This window comes from Lepidochelys olivacea (assembly GCF_965140295.1).
Source record: "Lepidochelys olivacea isolate rLepOli2 genome assembly, chromosome: 2".
Classification (NCBI taxonomy): domain Eukaryota; kingdom Metazoa; phylum Chordata; order Testudines; family Cheloniidae; genus Lepidochelys; species Lepidochelys olivacea.
In genome coordinates, this window is record NC_140412.1 from 70,595,874 (window position 1) to 70,619,703 (window position 23,830).

At 42.7% G+C, this 23,830-nt stretch overlaps 1 protein-coding gene across 2 annotated transcripts in view; it reads left to right on the plus strand.

The window, feature by feature from the left end:
• Positions 1-2,884: 2,884 nt before the first annotated feature.
• The window catches only part of ATP6V1H (ATPase H+ transporting V1 subunit H), an 86,552-nt gene continuing 65,606 nt past the window's right edge, over positions 2,885-23,830 (plus strand). For both annotated transcript variants that reach the window (XM_084621008.1, XM_084621007.1), the window contains exons 1-4: positions 2,885-3,006; positions 9,850-9,972; positions 22,239-22,341; positions 23,572-23,661. In XM_084621008.1, coding sequence (XP_084477134.1) covers positions 9,869-9,972; positions 22,239-22,341; positions 23,572-23,661 — 297 coding nt within the window. In that variant the 5' untranslated portion in view covers positions 2,885-3,006; positions 9,850-9,868. The remainder of the gene's footprint in view (positions 3,007-9,849; positions 9,973-22,238; positions 22,342-23,571; positions 23,662-23,830) is intronic.

Here is a 23,830-nt window from a genome sequence, read left to right on the forward strand (position 1 = left end):
CAACCAGAACAGCAACTGCATAAACTAACTAGACATGGTTGCCCAGCACAAATGCTGTGAAAAGGGCCTTGAAACTTTTTTATATGGTGGAAACATTAATATATGTAGCAATTTGCAAAAGCACACAGATGTGTTAGTTAAATCTTGAAATGTGTTTGTTAATCTACAGCATCAGATGAATGAATCTGTTAAATCTGTTAATGATCTCTTTGTTCACATAGAAATAAACATGCTGCCCACAGTGTGATGAAAATCCCATGGCACCAAGTCTCAGAGAGGGCTCAGCTGATCTGGGCTCATGGAGCTCAGTCTGCAAGGCTAAAAATTGCAGTGTAGATGTTCAGGCTTGGTCTGGAGCCTGGGCTCTGAGACTGTGCGAGGGAACAGGGTCTCAGAGTCCAGGTTCCAGCTGAGCCTGGATACTTCAATTTTATAGCCTTGTGAGCATGCGTGTGAGCCTGCATCACAATGTAGACATATCCACAAAGGTATTGTTATGAGCTAGGTGAAACCTCATTATAGGTTGAATTAAAACCCCATTCAGATGGATAGGTATGAACTCACCCTTCCATTAACATAAGTGTAAGCATAAACCCCAACCTAAAACAAAAGGTGCATGAGAGAGAGAGAGAGAATGAACAGAAATGAGACAAGAAGGGAGAGGCATGCTTCCATGCTGATGACCCTAATTTTAAAAAAAAGTGTTAATTAAATTTGTGACTGAACTCCTTAGGGCAAAATTGTATGTGTCCTGCTCTGTGGTTTTACCTGCATTCTGCCATATATTTCATGTTATGATAGTTTCGGGTGATGACCCAAGCACATGTTTGATTTAAGAAGACTTTCACTGCAGATTTGACAAAACACAAAGATGGTACCACTATGAGTTTTCTAAAGATAGTTACAGCGCTCAACTGAAGGTTTAAGAATCTGAAGTGTCTTCCAGAATCTGAGAGGGATGAGCTGTGGAACATGTTGTCAGATGTCTTAAAAGGGCAACACTCCAAAGCAGAGACTACAGAACCTGAACCTCCAGAAAAGAAAATCAACCTTCTCTTGTTGGCATCTGAGTCAGATGCCGAAAATAAATGTGCATCGATCCGCACTGTTTTGGATTGTTAGCGAGCAGAACCAGTCATCAGCATGGAAGCATGTCTTCTGGAATGGTGGTCAAAGTATGACGGGGCATACAAATGTTTAGCATATCTGGCACTTAAATACCTTGCAATGCCAGTTACAACAGTGCCACACAAATGCCTTTTTTCACTTTCAGGTGACATTGTGAATAAAAAGTGGGCAGCATTATCTCCCATAAATGTAAATGAACTTGTTTGTCTTAGTGATTGGCTGAACAAGAAGAAGGACTGAGTGGACTTGTAGGCTCTAAAGTTTTACATTGTTTTGTTTTTGAGTGCAGTTTTGTTAAAAAAAATTAATTCTACATTTGTAAGTTGCATTTTCTCCATAAAGAGATTGCTCTACAGTACTTGTATGAGGTGCATTGAAAAATACTATCTTCTTTACAGTGCACATATTTTAAATCAATAATAATATAAAGTGAGCACTGTACACATTGAAATCTGTAACTGAAATCAATGTTTGAAAATATAGAAAATATTTAAAAATATTTACAATTTTAAATTGGTATTCTATAATTGTTTAACAGTGTGATTAAAACTGCAATTAATTGTGACTAATTTAATAAATCTCGTTTAATTTGTTTTGCATTAGTTGCTTCAGTTAACTGCAATTAATTGAGACCTCTAGTATAAACACTGAGGTAGTCATTCAGCTGGAGACAGAAGGAGAGAGAAAACACAGGTGACCGATTCTACTGGTTGGGAGGTGATCAACCCAGGATCCAGTTGAAGGACACAAGGAAAACAGAGAAAATACAACTAAATTAATTTTGCAGATGAAACCTTAACTTTTGGAATTTCCTTAGTTTTAAATATTCGATTTCTCATTAAAAACAATCCTTTTTGTTAAAAAAAGGAAGTTAGCTTTCAGTTAAACCACTTGAAATCCACGTGGCTACTGTGACAGATGGGACTTTAGAAGTGTGGAATCTTTAGTAGACTGTTATACTGAGGTGCGCCCGATTCTATGGGCACAGAGATTATTCAGAATCTTGTGTATATTTAAACATTACATATCTATCTGCATGAGCTAGGGATTGTATTCCGACTCCGTAGTGGAGAGTTATGGAACTTCATCCAACAATTAAAATCAGTGAGAGGTAATTACTGCAACTCCTGGGAATGGTAAATAACTCAAGGGAAGTAGCACCCCTTGTGGAGAACTATAAATACTGCTTCAGAGGGGGTTCAGGATGCCCAGCAGGCAAAGAAAAGGCTTTTGGTACAAAGCCTCAGGTTGAATGACTCAGAGGCCCTCATTTTGACTCTAAAACGGACATGAAACTGTAGTTGAGAAGTCAAAATCCTGGTGGAAGGGTTTGAAGGACTGGAGCCTGCCAGGGTCTCCATGTGGAAGAGGGGTGGCAGCTGGCAAGCTCCGTGCGCATGTAGATGTCTTCTTTGTGATGCTTTTGCCCTAAACTAACTGTACGGGGCTGTGTCATTATTCCTGACACAGAGTGACCAGCAGGTGCTGGGATGATCACAGTGAATTGCAAGGGGGCCGGAGGCCTAAGACCCACGGAAGCTCCCTTGAGCAGGCCCTGGTGAGCTTAGTGACTTCTGGCACTATCCCGAGCACACCTGGCTCTGCCAGCCACAGCCAGGGCGGCTTGGAACGTGCCTCAAAGAAGGACCAGGCCAGCTCGAGCGGTAACCCCAGCAACCGGGGGCGCCCCCGCCCCCGCCCTCAGCGCCCGCGCTGCGACTGCGCGAACCGGGCCTCCCCGGCCGCCGTCGGGTTGCGCAGTCAGGTGGGTGCTGTCACATGACCAACCCCGTTGTCTCAGCTGCGTCCCCCCAGCTGCCCTGGAGCTGCGGAGCTCGGGAGCGCAGCGCCCCGCGGGCCCGGCCATAGACTGAGGGGGTAAGAGCGGTCCCCGGCTGCATCCTGCCCCTGCCGGCCGCTCCGGGACTGAGTCTCCCTGCGCCGCTTGGAGGGGGGTGGCGGGGGGGAGCCCCCCCCCCCCGGGGCTTTGCTCCCTCTCCCCGGAGGCGGGCGGGGAGAACAACGGAACGGGCTGCCGAGGTGCTGGGAGCCCGGAGCAGGCTGGGGCTGAGCTCGGAGCGGCAACCCCCTGCCTCCGGGCAAGCGCCTCCCTGCCCTAGCGCCGGGGTCGCTGCCCTGCTCGAAGCTGCTCGGTGGGTTCGCGGGAGGGAAATGGGCTCGGGCTCTCGCCGAGGCTTCCCCTGAAGCTGCTTTATCTAGACACCCCCTAGGAGTGCGTGGAGCGGCAGGGTCCCTCCTAAGGTTTTGTGAGCAACCTGGGCCAGGGGCGGGCAAACTTTTTGGCCTGAGGGCCACATCGGGTTTCCAAAATTGCATGGAGGGTTTCCAAAACTGCTCCCTGCCACCCCATCCACCCTTCTCTTCTTCCTGACTGCCCTGAGACCCCTGCCCCTTCCAACCCACCTGTTCCTCGCCCTCTGACCACCCCAACCCTTATCCACACCCCTGACCACCCCCACCCTCAACTCTCCCGCCCTCTATCCACCCGCCCCTTTACCACGTTGCCTGGAGCATGGGTGGCTGGCGGCGCTACAGCCATGCCACCCAGAGCACTGGGTCAGGCTGTGGCTCTGCAGCTGTGCTGCCTGTCCACTCAGAGCGTTGTGCCCGCGGTGTGGTGTGCTGAGGCAACAGCAGGGGAGGGGCACAGGGTGAGCCTCTTGGGCCAGGAGCTCAGGGGCTGGGCAGGAGGGTCCCGCAGGCCGGATGTGGCCCATGGGCCGTAGTTTGCTCACCTCTGGCCTGGGCACATCAGTGCTGGGATCCTGCAGCGTGCAGAGCGCAGTTTGACTGCTGCACCCGTCTGCAGCCCCAGCGCAGTCTGCCGGGCTCTGAAGGGCTTTAGCAGGCTGCTTGTGTATAGCAAAGTGCTGCACCCCTATTCAGTTCCCTCTTGGCTTGCTCCTACTTGCCTCTAACTTCCCCATCCTTGAGCTCTCTAAACCCTCTTTTCCAGTCCCCACTAATCTGACAAGCATTTAAAATGGATGTTGCTACTTCCTCTAAGAACTAGGTCATTGAGCCCTTTAAGGGACACAACTAACATGCTAAAAAGAAAAGGAGTACTCGTGGCACTTTAGAGACTAACAAATTTATTAGAGCATAAGCTTTTGTGAGCTACAGCTCACTTCATTGGATGCATACAGTGGAAAATATAGTGGGGAGACTTTATATACACAGAGAACATGAAACAATGGGTGTTACCATACAGACTGTAACAAGAGTGATCAGGTAAGGCGAGCTATTACCAGCAGGACAATGGGGGCGGGGAGGGGGAACCTTTTGTAGTGATAATCAAGGTGTGCCATTTCCAGCACTTTACAAGAACAGTAGGAGGGGAAATAAACAAGGGGAAATAGTTTTACTTTGTGTAATGACCCATCCACTCCCAGTCTTTATTCAGGCCTAAATGAATTGTATCCAGTTTGCAAATTAATTCCAATTCAGCAGTCTCTCCTTGGAGTCTGTTTTTGAAGTTTTTTTGTTGAAGAATTGCCACTTTTAGGTCTGTAATCGAGTGACCAAAGAGTTTGAAGTGTTCTCCGACTGGTTTTTGAATGTTATAATTCTTGATGTCTGATTTGTGTCCATAGATTCTTTTATGTAGAGACTGTCCAGTTTGGCCAATGTACATGGCAGAGGGGTTGAAGGTGATGGCTAGTGGAGTTCTGTTATTTTCTTTGTTGGGCCTGTCCTGTAGCTGAGGAAGCGTTGTTCTAAGTCAGCCATAAAAATGTTGGCATACTGTAGGGCCATGTGGATACCCATAGCAGTGCCACTGATTTGAAGGTATACACTGTCCCCAAATGTGGAATAGTTGTGGGTGAGAACAAAGTCACAAAGGTCAGTCACCAGGTTTGCCTTGACATTATCAGGGATACTGTTCCTGACAGTTTGTAGTCCATCTTTATGTGGAATGTTGGTGTAGAGGGCGTCTACATCCATAGTGGCCAGGAGGGTGTTTTCAGGAAGATCACCGATGGATTGTAGTTTCCTCAGAAAGTCAGTGGTGTCTCAAAGATAGCTGGGAGTGCTGGTAGCGTAGGACCTGAGGAGGGAGTCTACATAGCCAGACAATCCTGCTGTCAGGGTGTCAGTTCCTGAGATGATGGGGCATCCAGGATTTCCAGGTTTATGGATCTTGGGTAGCAGATAGAATACCCCTGGCCGGGGTTCTTGGCATGTGTCTGCACAGATCTGTTCCTGTGCTTTTTCAGGGAGTTTCTTGAGCAGATGATGTAGTTTCTTTTGATAATCCTCAGTGGGATCAGAGGATAATGGCCTGTAGAATGTGGAGTTAGAGAGCTGCCGAGCAGCCTCTTGTTCATATTCCAACTTATTCATGATTACGACCGCACCTCCTTTGTCAGCCTTTTTGATTATGATGTCAGAGTTGTTCCTGAGGCTGTTGATGGCGTTCTGTTCAGCACAGCTGAGGTTATGGGACAAGTGTTGTTGCTTTTCCACAATTTCAGTCCGTGCATGTTGACGGAAGCAATCTGTGTAGAAGTCCAGTCTGTTGTTTTGACCTTAGGAGAGTCCACGCAGAATCCTTCTTTTTGTGGTGTTGGTAGGAAGGATTCTGTGGGTTAGTATGTTCAGAGGTGTGTTGGAAATATTCCTTGAGTCAGAGACGTCGAAAGTAGGATTCTAGGTCACAACAGAACTGTATCATGTTCGTGGGCCTGGAGGGACAAAAGGAGAGGCCCCGAGATAGGACAGACTCTTCTACCTGGCTAAGAGTATAGCTGGAAAGATTAACAATATTGTTGGGTGGGTTAAGGGAACCACTGTTGTGGTTCCTTGTGGCATGTAGTATTTTAGATAGATTAGTGTCCTTTTCTTTTGTAGAGAAGCAAAGTGTGTGTTGTAAATGGCTTGTCTAGTTTTTGTAAAGTCCAGCCACGAGGAAGCTTGAGTGGAAGGTTGGTTTTTTTATGAGAGTATCCAGTTTTGAGAGCTCATTCTTAATCTTTCCTTGTTTGCTGTAGAGGATGTTGATCAGGTGGTTCCACAGTTTCTTTGAGTGTGTGGCACAAGCTGTCCGCATAGTCTGTGTGGTATGTCGATTGTAGTGGATTTTTTACCTTCAGTCCTTTTGGTATGATGTCCATCTGTTTGCATTTGGAAAGGAAGATGATGTCTGTCTGTATCTGTACGAGTTTTTTCATAAAATTGATAAATTTCCACTAACCTGCTGGTGTGTTTACAGCAGGGGTCGGCAACCTTTCAGAAGTGCTGTGCCGAGCCTTCATTTATTTACTTGAATTTAAGGTTTTACTTGCCAGTAATACATTTTAACATTTTTTAGAAGGTCTTTCTCTATAAGTTTATATATTATATAACTATTGTCGTACGTAAAGTAAGCAAAGTTTTCAAAATGTTTAAGAAGCTTCATTTAAAATTAAAATAAAATGCTGATCTTATGTTGTCAGCCCACTGCCAGCTTGGGGTTCCGTTCACCTAGGCCGGCAGCAGGCTGAGCGGGGCCTGCGGCAGGGACCCCGGCAGCCAGAACCCCAGACCGGCAGTGGGCTGAGTGGGGCTGGCGGCTGGGACCCTGTCCCCACCTCATCTCCGGAGCCAGGGGCTGGGCTTCTCCCCCTCCCTCACAAGGCCATCAGCTGATCAGCAGCAGGGAGGGAGAGGAGGAAGGGCAGGAACCCAGCATGCTAGGGGAAGAGGTGGGGGAGGGGGGACTTTGCCTGCCCTGCAGCAGCAGCTGGCAGGACTAAGTTTCTTCACCCTGCCCCTGTGGTGGTGGGGGAGGGGCGGAGAAGAGCAGGCGGGGGCAAGCAGGATTTTTAATGGCACGCTGCTGCCTGCTGGGGTCCCGGCCCCGCTCAGCCCACTGTCGGCCTGGGTTCAGCAGCGGGCTGAGCTGGGCCGGTGGCTGGGACCTGGCAGGCAGCAGCGTGCCATTAAAAATCGGTTTGTGTACTGTCTTTGGCACGCATGCCATAGGTTGCCAACCCCTGGTTTAGAGTATAGCTCCCAAAAGTGCAATGTTGAAGGGTTTATTTATTGCTTTCCTTTTTTAGGGCTACTTTTCTTTTCCCCCATGAAATAATAATGGGAAGTAAAGTTGCTTTTTTCATACAATAATAGAAATGAGGGGTGTGTATTGGGGAGTAGAGAATGGAGAAGGGAGATTCTGCTTCTTTGTGGTGGCAGTGGTCAAAGAGTTCCAAGCTGGTTGGGTGAGGTAGTTCTAGTTTAGGGTGTGTGGAGTTCCTGCTCCTGCCAGGCTTCAACCTGCTGCAAACAGGCTCCTTGTTTTGGAATCAGAGTCAGATGATGATTAGGTCATAAAGGAAGGAGAAAGCAGAAGTGGTGAAGGTCTCTGTCTGTGATATTGAGACCTAGTGTTACTGTTATTGCCAAAGGGTAAATGTTTATATAGCATGACATGCCAGTGAAGACTTCTGATTTTTGGATAGTTCTTGAGAAGCAAGAGTTGATGTCACTAAGGGAATGACTAGCTGTAAGACAAATGACTAAATTAAATTAGGCCTAAATTATGTGATACATGCTGAATAGGACATCCAGGCCTTTTCTAATTGAAAGCTCCTGGGTACAAGTCACACTGCTTTCAAGTTACTTTTAGGGCGACTTCTGGAGTTGCAAAAATGCAATTCTTTGAAGCAGTCTTTATTCAAATAACTTCCTTGATTGTGTAAGTGAAGTTTGTTTTAAAATGTCTCCAAATCTGTTTGGGAAATGTTTTCTTTAAAGCTGGAGCAACTTCATTATTGATGCAGCCAGACTCTGATATGGGGAGCAGAACACAAAGGAATACATAACAGAAGGATGGGAGAAGTTCAGTCTGACCTGTTTTTATTTTCCTTTTTTTTTCTCTTAAGAAATTTTTTATGCATCGATTTCATTGTGTCTAAATGAAACAGTGAGAAGCTTTGTGTCACTTCACAAACTCTTCCCATTTTCTGTTGTGGAGTAAATGCAGGAGCTTGGCTCTTCTGGTCTCTTTCTTCTTACAAATGCTGCTTAGTTTATTGTGCTATGATTTTTTCCATGCCTATGCTTGTCTTAATATTGCGTACCCTATGGTTAATTGTTTACTGTTCCTGACTGACCTTTCTGACCTGTTGGTGTTACCCACTGTGAAAAGCTTACTGAACATTTACTAACCCAATGACTTTGTGTAGTCACATAAGTGAAAAATACCTGTGTTGCCTTGCCCCTAAGGCCACTCTTCCTGAAATATAAAGGATTACAACAGTTTTGTACTGCATTTAAATTCTGTTAGTTTTTTTTAATGAACATACTCTGTTTTGTTTTCTTGCTTCACTCCTTTTTTGTTTTTGCCCTAAAATAGACCATGATGTTTCTGTTTTACTTGTGTTACCATTGGTGTCTGTTTCCTCTCCATCTTCCTTTCTCCATGCACTTCTGTTCCTTTTATCTCCTTGCATTGTGGCTTTTTTTAACTTTCTTCCTTAGATACTCTCTCTATATACATCCCCACCACAATCTCTAAACTGCTGTGAAGGCTGATGGAAATCTCTACTGCTCTAATATTCCCTCAGTTTTCTGGATGCTATGGAGGCAGTGGGAAGTGTGTCTGCTACACTCTAAGATCCTCATCCCCCAATGAATAACACAAGTATTGACCTTGACTAACCAACAGCGAAATAAGATTGACCTGACTCTTTGATTCTTGTCAGTTTAACGTCTGCTTATGTACACTTTTCATTAGCAGTAGTTTTCACGCTGCTACAGATTGGGGAAAATTGAGCAGTTAGCACTGGAGATGTCTGTACACTCACTGCATCAGTGAACACTAGGTTCACATTGGGAAGGTCATCCTAACCATAAGACCAGAAACTTTTTTTTTTTAAATATAGAAAAGGAAATCTTAAATTGTTCAGAAACATCCTTTTTGCCACAGGCAAGTGGATATTTTCCAAGCCCTGCAGATCTCAAAGGAAAAAATGCCGAGGCTTGGTGTGAAGAAATTTTCAGCTTTTTAAAGGAAGAGTTGAAGACTTTTGTCAAATACAGTTTAGTTGAAAGTGGCTTGTATATATGTTTGTTTTCCCACTGTTCATGCTTTTGTATGTCTTTCACGTGCTGTCTTTGATGTGACTGTCAGAATTGAGGTGTATGCATCTTTGGATGTCATCCCTTTATCGACAACCATAACTTACACCCATGAAGAGTTTATATTCTTATTTAGCTAAAGAACTACTTAAAAGAGGTAGCAACAAATGATTTAGCCTCTCACATAACTATCTTCCATTATGAGTGGGTTTTGAAGAAAATTTCTATGCAACATAAACAGCAGACAATCAATTATTATTTAAATTAGTTTTAGTATATACCTTATCCCATGAAATATCTTCACATTATTGCATGAGTACAATGTTTTTTCATTGTGACTTAAAATTAATGGAAGAGGAAAATGTTTGATTTTAAAAGTACAGGCCAAAGTTTTCAAAAGTAACCTGTGGTTTCCTCTTTTTTTGGAGGGGGGGGAATGCCAGACTTGAGATGCCATAAAGAGGCCTTATTTTCAGAAAATACTTGGTACCCACACTGTGAAAACTAGCTCCTTTAAGGTGTCCCAAACTGGGCACCTAAAATCATTTAAAAACTGCTGGAAATTTTGGCCACGTAGTCTGTTTGTGTTCCTGATTTATTGTACTTGTCTCAGATCTGACTCAATGTATTTCTAAACAGATTTTAAATCGAGATTAAAATGGATATCAGAGGTGCTGTGGATGCTGCTGTCCCAACAAACATAATTGCTGCCAAAGCTGCTGAAGTTCGGGCAAACAAAGTCAACTGGCAGTCATATCTCCAGTAAGTATAAACTGACCATGAATCATTGACAGCTGCATTTTCTACTAGCTTGTGGATTCTTGTGGATATCCATTATGATGTGTAACATGAGAAGTGTCATTCTATCATGATACTATGAAAGTGGAAAAAACCTACAGTGAATGGAAATAGCTGGGATAATTTCCTATGGACTTACTTCAAGAAAAGGAACTTCATTTTTTGAATTCAGTATAGTGGTCCTCAGAAACATTGTTTTTAAGACAAGTTTACTAAAATTGATTACTTTCCACCTAACATTAGAATAGTGTTTCCTCACAGAAAGCATGGCCTAATAGGAAAAGCACAGGACTGAGGCCAGGTTTACATGAGGAGTGCTTTGCCAGTATAGGTGTAGCGTACTTGCAAATCCCTTCGATTGTGTATGCAGCTTATACTGACAAAACTGCAATTTTTGTTGGCATGGCTTATTCCAACCCTGAGCACCCCTGAACAAAATAGGTATACTAACAATAGCAGAGTTTTTCTTGTACAGTAACTCCTCACTTAACATCCCGGTTAACCTTGTTTCTTTGTTACATCCCTGATCTATTAGAGAACATTCCCGTTTAAAGTTGTGCAATGGTCCCTTATAACGTTGTTTGGCAGCCTCTTGCTTTGTCCACTGCTTGCAGGAAGAGCAGCCCGTTGGAGCTAGCTGGTGGGGGCTTGGAACCAGGGTGGGTCGGCAGCCCCCCATCATCTCACCTAAGTTTCCTGTGTGGCAGCTGCCCAGCAGGCTGTCAGTTGTTGGGCAGTTCAGGTGTCCCTCCCTGCACTGCCATGTGCTGCTCCTGCCCTCTGCCTTGGAGCTTCTCCTGGGAGCCTCCTGCTTGCTTTGTAGGGAGAGGGAGGGAAGAGGGGTGCTGATGTCAAGGTGTACTTATTCCCCGCTCCTGTACCCCATCTCCACAGAGCGGAGGGGGACATGACAGAGTTCAGGATGGAGGGAGCTTGCTGGCAGCAGCTGCTGTCTCAACTTGCTGATCTACTTAAAAAGGCAATGTACTTTGAGTGAAGTCAGCGTTCTTAAAGGAGCAGTGCGCATCTCACTCACATGCACATGGGGTGTGTGTGTCTCTCTTTCTCTCACTCACATGCACACGGTGTGTTTGCAGCCACTGCCATGCGTATATTGTGTCTTCACCCCCCATTGGTGCTACCTCGTAGAGTGTGAAGCTACATTAAGAACAATGTATTCACCCTTGAGGGCTCAGCCAAGTGTTAGCTCATCATTTAGTAGCAAGGCATTCCCTGGGAAATATTCTACCCTCTTCCATCCTGTGACTACACCACCTCAACCATCATTGGTCTCAATCATCATTGCTGTGTACAGTATTAAATTGTTTGTTTTAAACTTATGTCTTTTGTCTGGTGAAAAACATTTCCCTGGAACCTAACCCCCCCACCCTTTACATTATTTCTTATGGGGAAATTGGATTCGCTTAACATTGTTTTGCATAAAGTAGCATTTTTCAGGAACATAACTACAGCGTTTAGCGAGGAGTTACTGTATAACAGCATTGACATTGAAGCTTTTTGCCAATATTAATTTAAACTGAGTGGGACCCCGGAGTCGGGGGCACGTTGAGGTTGCTTAATTAGGGCAAACTGCAAAGAATGGGGCATACAATCCCCAAAACTGCTAGTTATTCTAATACTTAGATTCACTATGCCAGCAACAAAACAGCTTCTACAATATCTTACTGGTTACCTAAAAGCCAGAAATACAGTTCCCTTAAAGCAATCCAGCCTTGACCTCCCACCCAGACAGCCAAATCAAATAGGAGGAGGATTACTGAAAATCTTGTTCATCATTTAAAAAGTTCTACCAATCCCAAAGGATCGGACACATTACCCTCCAGGTTAATTAATATCTTAGATCTTATCCAAATACATGCTTACAGGCAATTCTTTTTAACTAAGCTAAAATTTATTAAAAAAAGAAGAGAGAGTATTGGTTAAAGGGTCATTATACGTACAGACATGAATAGAGTTCTTAGGTCAGTTTCATAATAGAGATCTTTAGAGTTGTAAAGAGTCCTTTCCAGAATCAGTTTTAGGTTATAGTTAAGGCTATGATTTAGTCACGGAGGTTGTGGAAGTCACAGAATCGGTGACTTCCAGCGACCTCCGTGACTTCAGCTTGCAGTGGTCAGGAGCTGCAGGGTCCCCCTGCTGCCTCTGGTGGGGAACCCCCGCAGGTCCCGGCTGCCATCGGCTGAAGTCATGGAGGTCGTGGGAGCCCCCGCAGCTCCCGGCCCATAGACCAGGCCTTAATGTCGAATTAATCTAATTGCAGTGGGAGTGTGGACACTTCATCTCTCTAGGCCTGACGATTTGTCTACCTGGGAAAGTAGTGAATTTAAACTGGTATAGCTATACCAGTATAACTGCTTGTGTGGACACTTTTTACTATGAATAAGAATGGCTTGTTAGGTTTAGCTTGCATTGCTTTGAAATGGGTTTAAGCTAAACTGAACAAATCCACTCTTATTTCATAAGAAGTGTCCAAGCAGGTTTAACTATGCTAGACTTAAAATTGTGACCAGATGCTTAACACAATTAATATTAACGAGAAGGAAGGAACACAAGCCAGAATGGGTTAAAGGATATTTAGATGTATTTAAGTTGTCAGGGCCTAGAAAAATTCACCCTTGAGCACTTGGGGATTTAGCTGATGTGATGTTGGAACCATTAGCAATTATCTTTGAGAATTCATGGAGGATGGGTGAGGTCCCAGAGGACTGAAGAAGAACAAACATAGTATCTATCTTTAAAAAGAGGAACAAAGAGGACCCAGGGAATTATAGACCAGTGAGACAAACTTTGATACCTGGGAAGATACTAGAACAAATTATTAAACAATCAATTTGAAAACAACTAGAGGATAAGATGGTGATAAGCAGTAGCCAAATCCATGCCAAACCAACCTAATTTCCTTCTTTGACAGGGTTACTGCCCCAGTGGATGGGGGGAAGCAGTGTAAGTGATTTATCTTTATTTTTAGTAAAGCTTTTGACAGTCTTCCACACCCTAGTCTTATAAGTAAACTAGGGGAATGTGGTCTAGATGAAATTACTATAAGGTTGGTGCATAATTGGTTGAAAAACCCTAAATAAAGAGGAGTTTTCAATGGTTCACTGTCAAATTGGGAGGGTGTATATAGTGGGGTTCTGCAGGGGTCTGTTTTGGGTCTAATACAAGTCAATATTTTCATTAAAGACTTTGATCATGGAGGGGAGAGTGTGCTAATAAAATTTGCAGGTGACACCCAGCTGGGAAGCTTGCAAGCACTTTGGAGGACATGATTAGAATTCAGAAGGATCTTACAAGTTGAATAATTGCACTTGTCTTCATTGAATTTCAGACCAAAGTATTGCAGTTAGGAAGGAAAAGGTCAAATGCACAATTACAAAATGGGGAATAACTGGCTAGGCGGTAGTACAGCAGAAAAGGGTCTGGGAATTGTAGTGGATCCCCAAATGAATACAAACTAACAGCGTGATGCAGTTGCAAAACAAGCTAATATCGTTCTGGGGTATATTAACTTGTGTTGTTTGTTAGATACAGGAGGTAATTGTTCCACTCTGCTTGGCACAGGTGAGTCCCCAGCTGGAATCCAGTGGTGAGCATTACACTTTAGGAAAGATGTGGGCAAACTGAGGAGAACTTAGAGCGGCAAAAAAAAGAGGTCAGGTTTTCTAAACCTTTTCTATGAGGAAAAGTTGAACAAACTAGGCATGCTTAGTCTTGAGAAGAAGACTGAGGGTGGACCTAATAATAGTCTTCAAAAGGGCTGGTATAGTAAGGACAGTGATGAATTATTCTCCATGTCCACTGATGCTAGGACAAGAAGTAATCAACTTAATCTGTACTAGAGAGATTTAGGTTAGGACCTCTCCCCCCCCCCCCCCCACGACGTTCTTGTTAAACCCTGGATTTGTGCTGGAAATGGCCCACCTTGATTATCATACACATTGTAAGGAGAGTGATCACTTTAGATAAGCTATTACCAGCAGGAGAGTGGGGTGGGAGGAGGTATTTTTTCATGTTTTGTGTGTATATAAAAAGATCTTCTACACTTTCCACAGTATGCATCTGATGAAGTGAGCTGTAACTCATGAAAGCTTATGCTCGAATAAATTGGTTAGTCTCTAAGGTGCCACAAGTACTCCTTTTCTTCTTTCTAACTATAAGGCTATTAAGCTCTGGAATAGGTTTCCAAGGAAGGTGGTGGGATCCCTGTCGTTGGTTTTTAAGAACAGGTTAGACAAATGCCTGCCAGGGAAGGTCTAGGTATAGTTGGTACTGTGTCAGCATTGGGGGGGATGGGACTATGACCTCGAGGTCCCTTCCATCGCTAAGTTTCTATGGTGCTAGAAGGACGGGAGACAAGTGGTGTGGTCCATTTATTGAGAGAGTATGCCTGCCTTTTGTTCTCAAGATGCTGAACTTCGTTATCCGTCGCAGCTCCTGGAGGAATGAAAATTTGTGAGCTTGCCTGATGTGTATGGCCCTTGCCATAGTTAGTCCATGCCTCTGCTATTTCTGTATTAGATTACTGCAACGTGTTCAGTCAAGATGGAACTATACTTTCGGACCATTTAGGAATGTATGTTAGCACAGAACGCAACTGCCCATTTACTTAGTGATGTTTCTAGAATGAAGCACAGTGCACTAGTGCTTGGTCGACCACACGTGTTGGGGATTGTACTGCGCCTAGCACAGTGGGGTCATGGTTCATGACTGGGGCTTCTACCTGCTAATACAAATAGCATTTGCATTTGATTGATTTCTTGATGCAGTTCAAAGTGGTGATTGACCTTTGTGGATTGGTCCTGATTATTTTAGAGAGCGCCTCTTTCATGCTCCATTCTGAGAGTTAAGATTATCTGAGATGCTGTGCTGACAATCCATAGATAAAACTGTTAGCATGTTTAATGTGCCCTCAAAAATGGAGGCCGGTCTCAAATCAGATCTTCTGGTTTTTGCCCTAAATTGGGATAAGACTTTATGTTCAGTCTTCTTGAGGTGCCATTTTTTTTATTTGTGGTTTTATAAGTGATGTATATTTTATGACTTGTTTTAATGTAATTTTAAAACAGTGGTTTTAAAGCAAACAGGAGAGGCGAATTCCTCTGCCCATTCTGCTCTGCAGTGCTGGAGTAAAGTTTCTTGCTCAGAGTTGCTCAGATTCTGGTATATGCCAGTATCTAGGTCCTGAGTTGTCTAGTACGGTTTCAGTTTAGTCTAAGTCTAACTAGTGTATTGTTTGTTCTGCCTCTGAATGTTATGCATGTAAACAAAAAGTCACATTACACAAAACATGTAGCAGTGTTTACCGGCAGTGTTTGATTTCAGAGTGTGTAGCATGTCTGCAAGAACTTAAAATATTTGGGTTGTATCATAACAACTGAAAATATTTTCTGCATTTGTCATTGAATATATTGTCAGTTTTGCAAATTAATTGAATTGAGAATTCATTATTTTAATATCAAAACTTCTGTTTACCTAGTTTTGGGTGTAATTCTAACTAGAGTCAGTAGTCTTAACCAAACAAAAAACCTAACAGCCTTTGTGTAGTAGTTTACACTTAATTTTGTGTATAGACTGTAGAAAATATTGTCTTCCTGCTGCTGCTGCACTGTAAAATCAGAATATTTCAGTTGAGGGAAGCCAGGTTTCCCTTTCCTGAAGGAGACTTTCAAAAATGGTAAAATAGTCCTTTACTGCAGGGGTTCTCAAACTTCATTGCACCACGTCCCCTTCTGACAACAAAAATTACTATATGACCCCAGAAGTGGGGATTGAAGCTTGAGCCTGCCTGAGCCTCACTGCCCTGGGTGGGAGGGCCAAAGCCTGAGCCCTACTGCTGCGGGCGGTGGGGAGAAGCTGTAGCCCCAGGGCTTCAGCCCCAGGCAGGGGGTCTGTAACCTGAGCCCCACTGCCCAGGGCTGAAGCCCTTGGGCTTGGGCTTCAGCTCCAGGCAGTGGGGCTCGGACTTCAGCCCGGGCCCCTGCAAGTCTAAGCCAGCCCTGGGGACCCTGTTAAAATGGGGTCGTGACCCAATTTGGGGTCCCAACCCACAGTTTGAGAACTGGTGCTCTGCTGAAACAGTAGATACGCTTCTCAGAATCAGTGTTCTTGCATTTAGAAAACTACTGTATTGTAGGATGCAAACCTATAAGAACACTTGACGTTTGAGTGAGTTGTGTGATGCATAATAGCTCACACTTTGCCTTCTGAGGATCACCCAGTGTGTTAAAAAGGGGTATTTATGTTCTTGGTGCTTGTGGATTTTATTTGTAAAGAGATACTATCAACTTTAATTTTTTGAAATTGACTAAAATCAAATAGTATGTCACGATGTTTTTATAATTTCTGGCCTTTAAAACATTTTTCTGCTTGGTGCAGTTTGTGCTGGTACAATTGCACAGAAGCCATTCCCTCTATATAAATTTGAATGTGATTATTAAACCAGTCAAGCAATCAGATCATATGAGTGTCCTCTAATACTGTCATAAAGCATCACATGCCAAGGGTAAAAACTTTGCATCTTGACATGCTGATAAAGTGAGTATGGGGTGGTATCAATAATAATTAATAGAAATGTCTCATATTTAGCTGTGAAACCTGGCAGATGTGTTTGAAACAGAAAGCCAGGTTTTACTTTGTTGTGTCCTGTGAATAAAACAGGAACTACAGTTGTCATGAGGAATGCATAATGGAAAAACCAAACTAATCACAAGTGTCTGTATCAACTACACTGACCAAGAGCTTTTTATAAATGATCTCTTACAAGCACTTGTTCTATATAATTCTTAAGCAACAATAACCAACATCATCTGCCTTCTTCAGTTCTATAATAGCAGTTACTAATGCCTGCCTTGTATCCAGGGTGCGAATGAAGTATTGACTTTGTTTTGAGACTTTAAAAAATAAATAAATTATTTGTTCCATGAGATAAGTGGCAAAGTTGTAGTAAGATTAATGGGCAGCAGACTGAGTGGCTCATACTTAAAGGGAACAAAACATTAGTCTGCAACATCACATGGGAAATCTATTTAACAACCAAATGATTTACCAACGTAAAGCTTTACAGGTGCAACAGATAATCACAATGGTCTTTTGGCCTTAGAATTGAGAATCTATGAATTATCTGAATCTATTTGGTGAAACTATTTCCTTTTTTGAGTCTGAAGAAAAACTGAAGAAACTATTTCCTTTTTTGACTTGCTGTCTAGCACTAGAAAAGGTACACGGTGACCTGGCATATGTAAGATGTGGCACTTCTTGAACAAAATGCACTCTAGCTCATTGTGCTGCATTCTTGGTTGCAGGACAATGCTTTATTGGCTGTGTCTTAGTAACAGTACAATTCAATAATTCTGTGGGGGGGGGGGGAAGAAAGGAGTGTTTTGAAATGAAATGGGGAGACTGTGGTTACCTTAAAACCTTAATTGTAAAGAACTGGTAAACCTCAACATATTAGTAATGGGGGAAAAATCATGACCGCTGGCACCAAAGGGGAGGATTGGGTTATTCTGCTGTGGTTGTATGGCTTTTACATTGGTATTCATGAGACGCCTTGGGATTATTAGATAAGTACTAATTTTAATTTTAAAATGAAGTGATTGGGAGGTGGCATTTTTGACATTGGTAAGGCATTATTCAGATTCCCAAAGTCCCTGATGAAATATTAATGAATTGTTTACTAAACTGTCAAACTTCTTTTCTTCAACAATGTGCTGTAAATGTCTGCTCAGACTGGCACTTATAAATAAATGTATATTAAACCTCAATTCTTCCTTTGTTCCAAGGAATGTCTTCCTCCGCCTTTGATTTTCTTGAGCTTTAATGTTAGATCAAAGTAGAGAGCTTTATTTGTTTGAAAGCGTTTTCTTTGACAGTTGGTAAACTTTTACCGAATTTTGAAATAAACTGGCATTCCTTATTTTTGCACTGCTTTCTCAAACTCTAAAGTTGTAATCAAGGGCTCTTCTTAAATCTTATTTAATGTTTGTAATGTTCTTTGAAGAGGACAAATGCTATGTTAGTGTGAAGTGTTCTAAAAACAATGAAGTGGATATTTTCTGATTACTTTTTACATTGTATGGAATTTTCTAGTTTGACCAATGCTGATTGATTATTGTTCTCTCGGCTGACTAAAACTGTACAGGTTTGTTAATCCCTGGGGCTTCACAGACTCCATGGGCTGTGTTATAAAAATTACCTGCATCTTGCCAGAAGCCACTGTCTTAAGGGACGAATGAGACTTGGCTTTATAAATCTTTTTGGTAGCAGTGAGTTGGCCCCTACGCATGCTGAGAAATGGCTTGTTATGAGGAAGTGTTGAGAACAAAATGTTGAACAACAAAATCTTCAAATGTCAAAGCATACAAAAATAGAATACAAAATACAAAAAGGGCGTAATTCTGTATTCCTGTTCCTGGAAAATCTGGTTGTGTTAAAAATCCAAAATCTTGGTGATGTTTCCATTCTTGGTGTCAGCAGTACACTTGTGTGCAGGGGAATACTCCCCACCTGCAGATTAGAAGAGATCATCAGGAGAACATCATTGTGATGTTCCTCCTACTGTGGGGGAGAAGTGGTAATTTAGTCTCCCTCATTTCCCCCATAGTCTATCTTGGCATGCATATACACTGATGCTTACCACTAAATACAAACACTGTATTTAACACTTCTGGAGCCAAATAACTTTCTTAGTTAAAGAGGGAGGGAGGGAAGGACAAAAATCATACATCACTAAGCTGCATTGGACCCTTTGGAATGCAGCTACATATTTTTAAGGCCATGACTGGTTGATCAGTGTCCTTTTTAAGAATACAGAAGCTGTATTTCATTGCAGACCTCTAGCAACCTAGTCTGAATACAAACCGTAAGACTCTCAACTAATGAGTTCTTAAATCTTTCTAAAATTAGAGAAGGCTGGCTGGATTGTCAAAAATATGATTTGATATGGTCCTCAAAAACCAATTTTCAAATTATTTTTTGTATTCTCTTATACACTGTACCTGGTAATGTTTTGACAGTTAAGTACTATCATATAGCTAGGGCCCTACCAAATTCACAGCCGTGAAAAACGCATCACGGACTGTGAAATGTGGACTCTACCGTGAAATCCGGTCTTTTGTGTACTTTTACCCTATACTATACAGATTTCACAGGGGACACCAGCGTTTCTCAACTAGGGGTCTTGACCCAAAAGGGGGTTGCAAGGTTATTGTAGTGGGGGTTGTGGTGTATTGCCACCCTTGTGCGCTGCCTTCAGAGCTGGGTGGCTGGAAAGTGGTGGCTGCTAGCTGAGGGCCCAGCTCTGCAGGCAGCAGCGCAGAAGTAAGGTGGCAATACCACACCGTGCCCTCCATCCTTCTGCGCTGCTGCTGGCGGTGGTGCTGCTGCCTTCAGAGCTGGGTTCCTGGCCAACGGCCGCCACTCTCCAGCTGCCCAGCTCTGAAGGCAGCGCCGCTGCCAGCAGCAGCGCCCAAGTAAGGGTGGCAGTACCACAACACTCCTACATTAATCTTGCGACTTCCCCACTACCTGCTTTTGGGTCAGGACCCCTTCAGTTACAACACGATGAAATTTCAGATTTAAATAGCTGAAATAATGACATTTGATTTTTAAAATCCTATGACCATGACATTGACCAAAATGGACCATGAATTTGGTAGTGCCTCACATACAGCATATAGTGTAGCAACTTCACATAAGTGTGAAAAGGGGAGGTTTTTGTGCTGGCTGGCTGTGCAGGCCTGGCTGCCCTGTAGCGTCTCCTGTTGGTCAAGTGTAGAGCTGCTGGCATACCCTTCCTGAGTTTCCTGTCCTGAGGTGGGTCTCCTCCGCTCTCCACATGCCAGTCTGTCATGATGTGGCGTAGCCCTCCGGCCAAGTCAAACACAATTTAACCTCTTCTGGGGTAGCAAAAGTCCAACTGTAGTCCCAACAGACAAAAAGGTTCTTTGCCTTTTGGTGAATTCTCTTCAGCCCACCCTCTGTCCCTGATCCCAGCCCCTTTCTCGCTATCTGTGAGAGTCTTTCTGTCTCTGGGATAGAGTACTCATCCCCAGGCTAGCTCCCCTTCTGCATTGTTCTCAGCCCCTTCTGCGCTTTGCTTCTTGACTCCTTCCTGGCTCTGGTATAAAGCACTGGGCCCCTGGGCTGATCAGTCTGAAATACCCAATGTCCTACAGACCCTTGTGCCAGGGCCTTCCACTGAAGCCTGCTCCATTCCCTGTGGTTCTACTGCAGAGTGAGATCACTCTATCATTTTATAAGGCCCAGGTGTCCATTAGGCTGTCACATGGCCTTCCTTAGTTCCACCCTCTCACACCAGGAAGCAACTATCCAATTATGGCACAGGTGTGGCCCCATCTCCCCTTAAAGACGCCAGTCACCCTGTGACAGATACTTTGGGATGGGCCAAGTAATAGTGGTATTTAATTCAGAAGAGGGAAAAGCATAAACATGTTTTATTACAGATCTCCTTCCATTTTCTGTACTTCACAAATCCTGGTGAAAAAGCTACAGGGATTACTGAACTCTTATCTGCCCTGAGAACTGGCAGAGTTTTTACTCAATTTTTAATCATGGACCACGTGCAGGCAGTGACTCAGATTGTGGAAAAGGCTGGTTAGAAGAACTTATTCTGTATGGCTTTGGTAGGTGGAAAAGACCTTTGACACTGTGGAAATGTATGAAGAGTTAAAAATGCTGGAAAAACTGAAACATGGAGTAGTAATATGTCATCCTTCCAGCCTGTGTAATTTTGGCATTGGATGGCTTTATGCACAATTCTCCATTTCTCTGAAGAGCTTCAGCCTCTGTAACTTGGTCCCTTTGTGTGTTAACCTGTGATATTTGGCACGTATTAATGCTGTGGATTTTCATCTTCCTTTGATTACATCATTTTCCTTACTATACCTAGGCATCTGAGGAAGTGAGCTGTAGCTCACGAAAGCTTATGCTCTAATAAATCGGTTAGTCTCTAAGGTGCCACAAGTCCTCCTTTTCTTTTTGCGAATACCTAGACAAAATGTGTTGTTTGTGCTGCCTTGTCCTGCTCATTATCAGGTGTGGAAATAACTTTTGCATTGTAATAAGTAGAAGATTCTGCCAGTCCTGTAGCTCAGTTTGCTAAATGGAAATATCACGAATGGTGGTTCTTTAATTATCTTATGTTTTTTACAGTTGCTAATGTTTAGCTACAACAGACTTTCAGCTACAGATTTGGATGGATAGAGGAAGTAGCTGTGGAACACACTAGCTCAAGTCCTTCCCACCCCATTCCATTCTTTACCTGTCATTTGGTCATAATTTAAGGCTAGAAGGGACCCACATCATCATCTTTTCTCACCTTCTGTGGCGGCCCAGCACCCACATGTTAATCAACTGATACGGGACAAAGTATTACAGCTCACAGGACGCTAACTACTATGTGCCATCAGCAGAGATTATGAGGAAACAAGGTGCCCAAGACCCCGGAAATGGCAGGGAAATGATTAGTAAAATCAAGTGAGCTAATCCTGGCAAGCGACCTGCATCCACAGGCTGTAGAGGAAGGTGAAAAACTGCCAATCTGATCTGCTGGGGGGGAAATTCCTTCTCAACCCCACAAACCTAGTTAGAAGTTGAGTCAGATTTGGTATATTTAGCATCTTCTAAATACTGCGAATCAACTGATTAAAACCACAAGTGTGTGTTAACTATTTTGAAAAAGTAAAAATCTAACCTAGAAACCAGAACTTTACTTCCAAAAAATTTCCTATTCCCCATATTTCATTTTTCGCATTAAAATTTATTTCATAAGACTAACAAGTTTTGTATTTGCTCATGTTTTTTCAGCTGGATTATAGTTGTGTTGCAGATCTTGTTTTCAGCATGTACTTGAAGTATGTATATATAGGCAGCACTGCATCTCTCAAGTGATTCCTTATGTGCTTCCAAGGGCTGGAGGCAATCTAAGGATGACTGAGGTGATGCTGTTGAGTAGTCAAGAGACACAGAATTGCATCTTTAAATTATTCCCTATTCTGGGAGTTTTCATTTCTTTGCACATGAGGCTCTCAGCAGAATAGGAGTGCCTCATGCATTCATGATAGGGCTAAATTTATTATAGCTTTAATAAAGGAAGAGTGCCTCTCATGTCAAATAGCATCTTGAAAGAAATAAGGCCTGAAATAAGTAAGATACAAAAAGTTCCTATGGCTTTATATTTTGTTTTTCAGAGGACAGATGATTTCAGGTGAAGACTGTGAATTTATTCAAAGATTTGAGCAGAAGAGGAACCCAGAAGAAAAACAAGAATTGCTGCAAGCTGAAGGCAGTCAGGTAACCCAGCTTCCTTTAAAAAAAATTTTTTTTGGGAAGGCGGGGGGGGAGGGGAGGGGCAGGGGGGGTTGCTCTTGCCATACTAATTCTACTTACTAATTCTAATTCTACTTAAATGTTGGAAGTATGTGTTTTGCTGTTACACTATTTAGCAAGTTTTAGCAGGGCTTCAGACAGTTCCATTACAAATGAATTTTTGTGAGGTGGAACTTGGCCCTTATTTTTAACAGACCTCTTAATTTTTAAATGTGTTCAGCTGGGATGAGATCAAAAGAAGCTGGGAAGCTTCATACATATATGTTTTGCTCTTGGATAATACTTTTTAGGTATTTTTTTCTGATATGGTTGGGTGCATTTTGGTACAACTTCTTAAACTCAAATAAATGGAATTTGAGATGTAACTAATGCATACAGTATTTAAATAGCTACATATAATATGCATTGTTTGTATAGTGACAGTGTAACTGTCCAAGGTGGTACATTAAATTGATGACATAGCATAGTCTGAAATAAAGTAGCCTAAATGTTACATAGAATGTAAAGAGTAGTGATAAGTTTTTTGTGGCTCTTTCTAGGTTCACCTCAACCCCTTTCCCCATATTCTCCAGATGCTTGCTCTCATTTTCTCCAAGTAAAATAAAGCATGAATCTCTAGCTCTAGCAGTTCGTGAAATCTGCTGCTGAAAACATATCATGATTAAATTGTGCTGGGGGGAGGAAAGCAGTTTGAATAACTCTTAAGGTCCAACTTGTATCTATCTTCCAGCCAGAAACATATGGGTAGGCCAGGTGAGCTTTCCAAGTGCTGGTTCTGCACCACTGAGAGGGAGAAACTTGCAATCCCTTCAGCATCTGTCACTGAATTTGCCCATGTCTTACAAATTTTCTTTTTCTTAAAAGAAACATTGAAGGAGAGATTCTAATTCTGACTCATTAATCTTTTGACAAATCATGTTGAGGAACCTTTCTAACTCCCGCTAGTTACTTCACTGATTCCATTGAATGCCATAGAACAATTTGTAAAAGGTAATGAACAGTGAAATGCACTTCTATGTGAAGTGCATGGCAAAAATATTTCATTATGATGTCAAGTGCGTTCATATTATATTGTAGATGAATAAGACATTAGGATGCTTAAAATTTACATAAAGCCAAAATGTGAATTATTGAGATTCTACTGCATATTATAAAACAATTGCTAATATTAATTTTATGCATTTTATTTTCTAGTGTGCTAAAACATTCATAAACTTGATGACTCATATCTCGAAGGAGCAGACGGTTCAGTACATCCTGACTATGATTGATGATATGCTGCAAGTAGGTCAATAACCTATTTCATATTTAAGTCGTCGTCTTTGTTGCTTGGATGTCTCTTGAGCTAATTATGATCTCTTTGTGTATGTATGTAATACTGTATTCAAAGAGTGTATATTTAGGTTGCACAGTCAAGCACTCAAAAGTTGGGAAATGCCAGAATAAATATTTC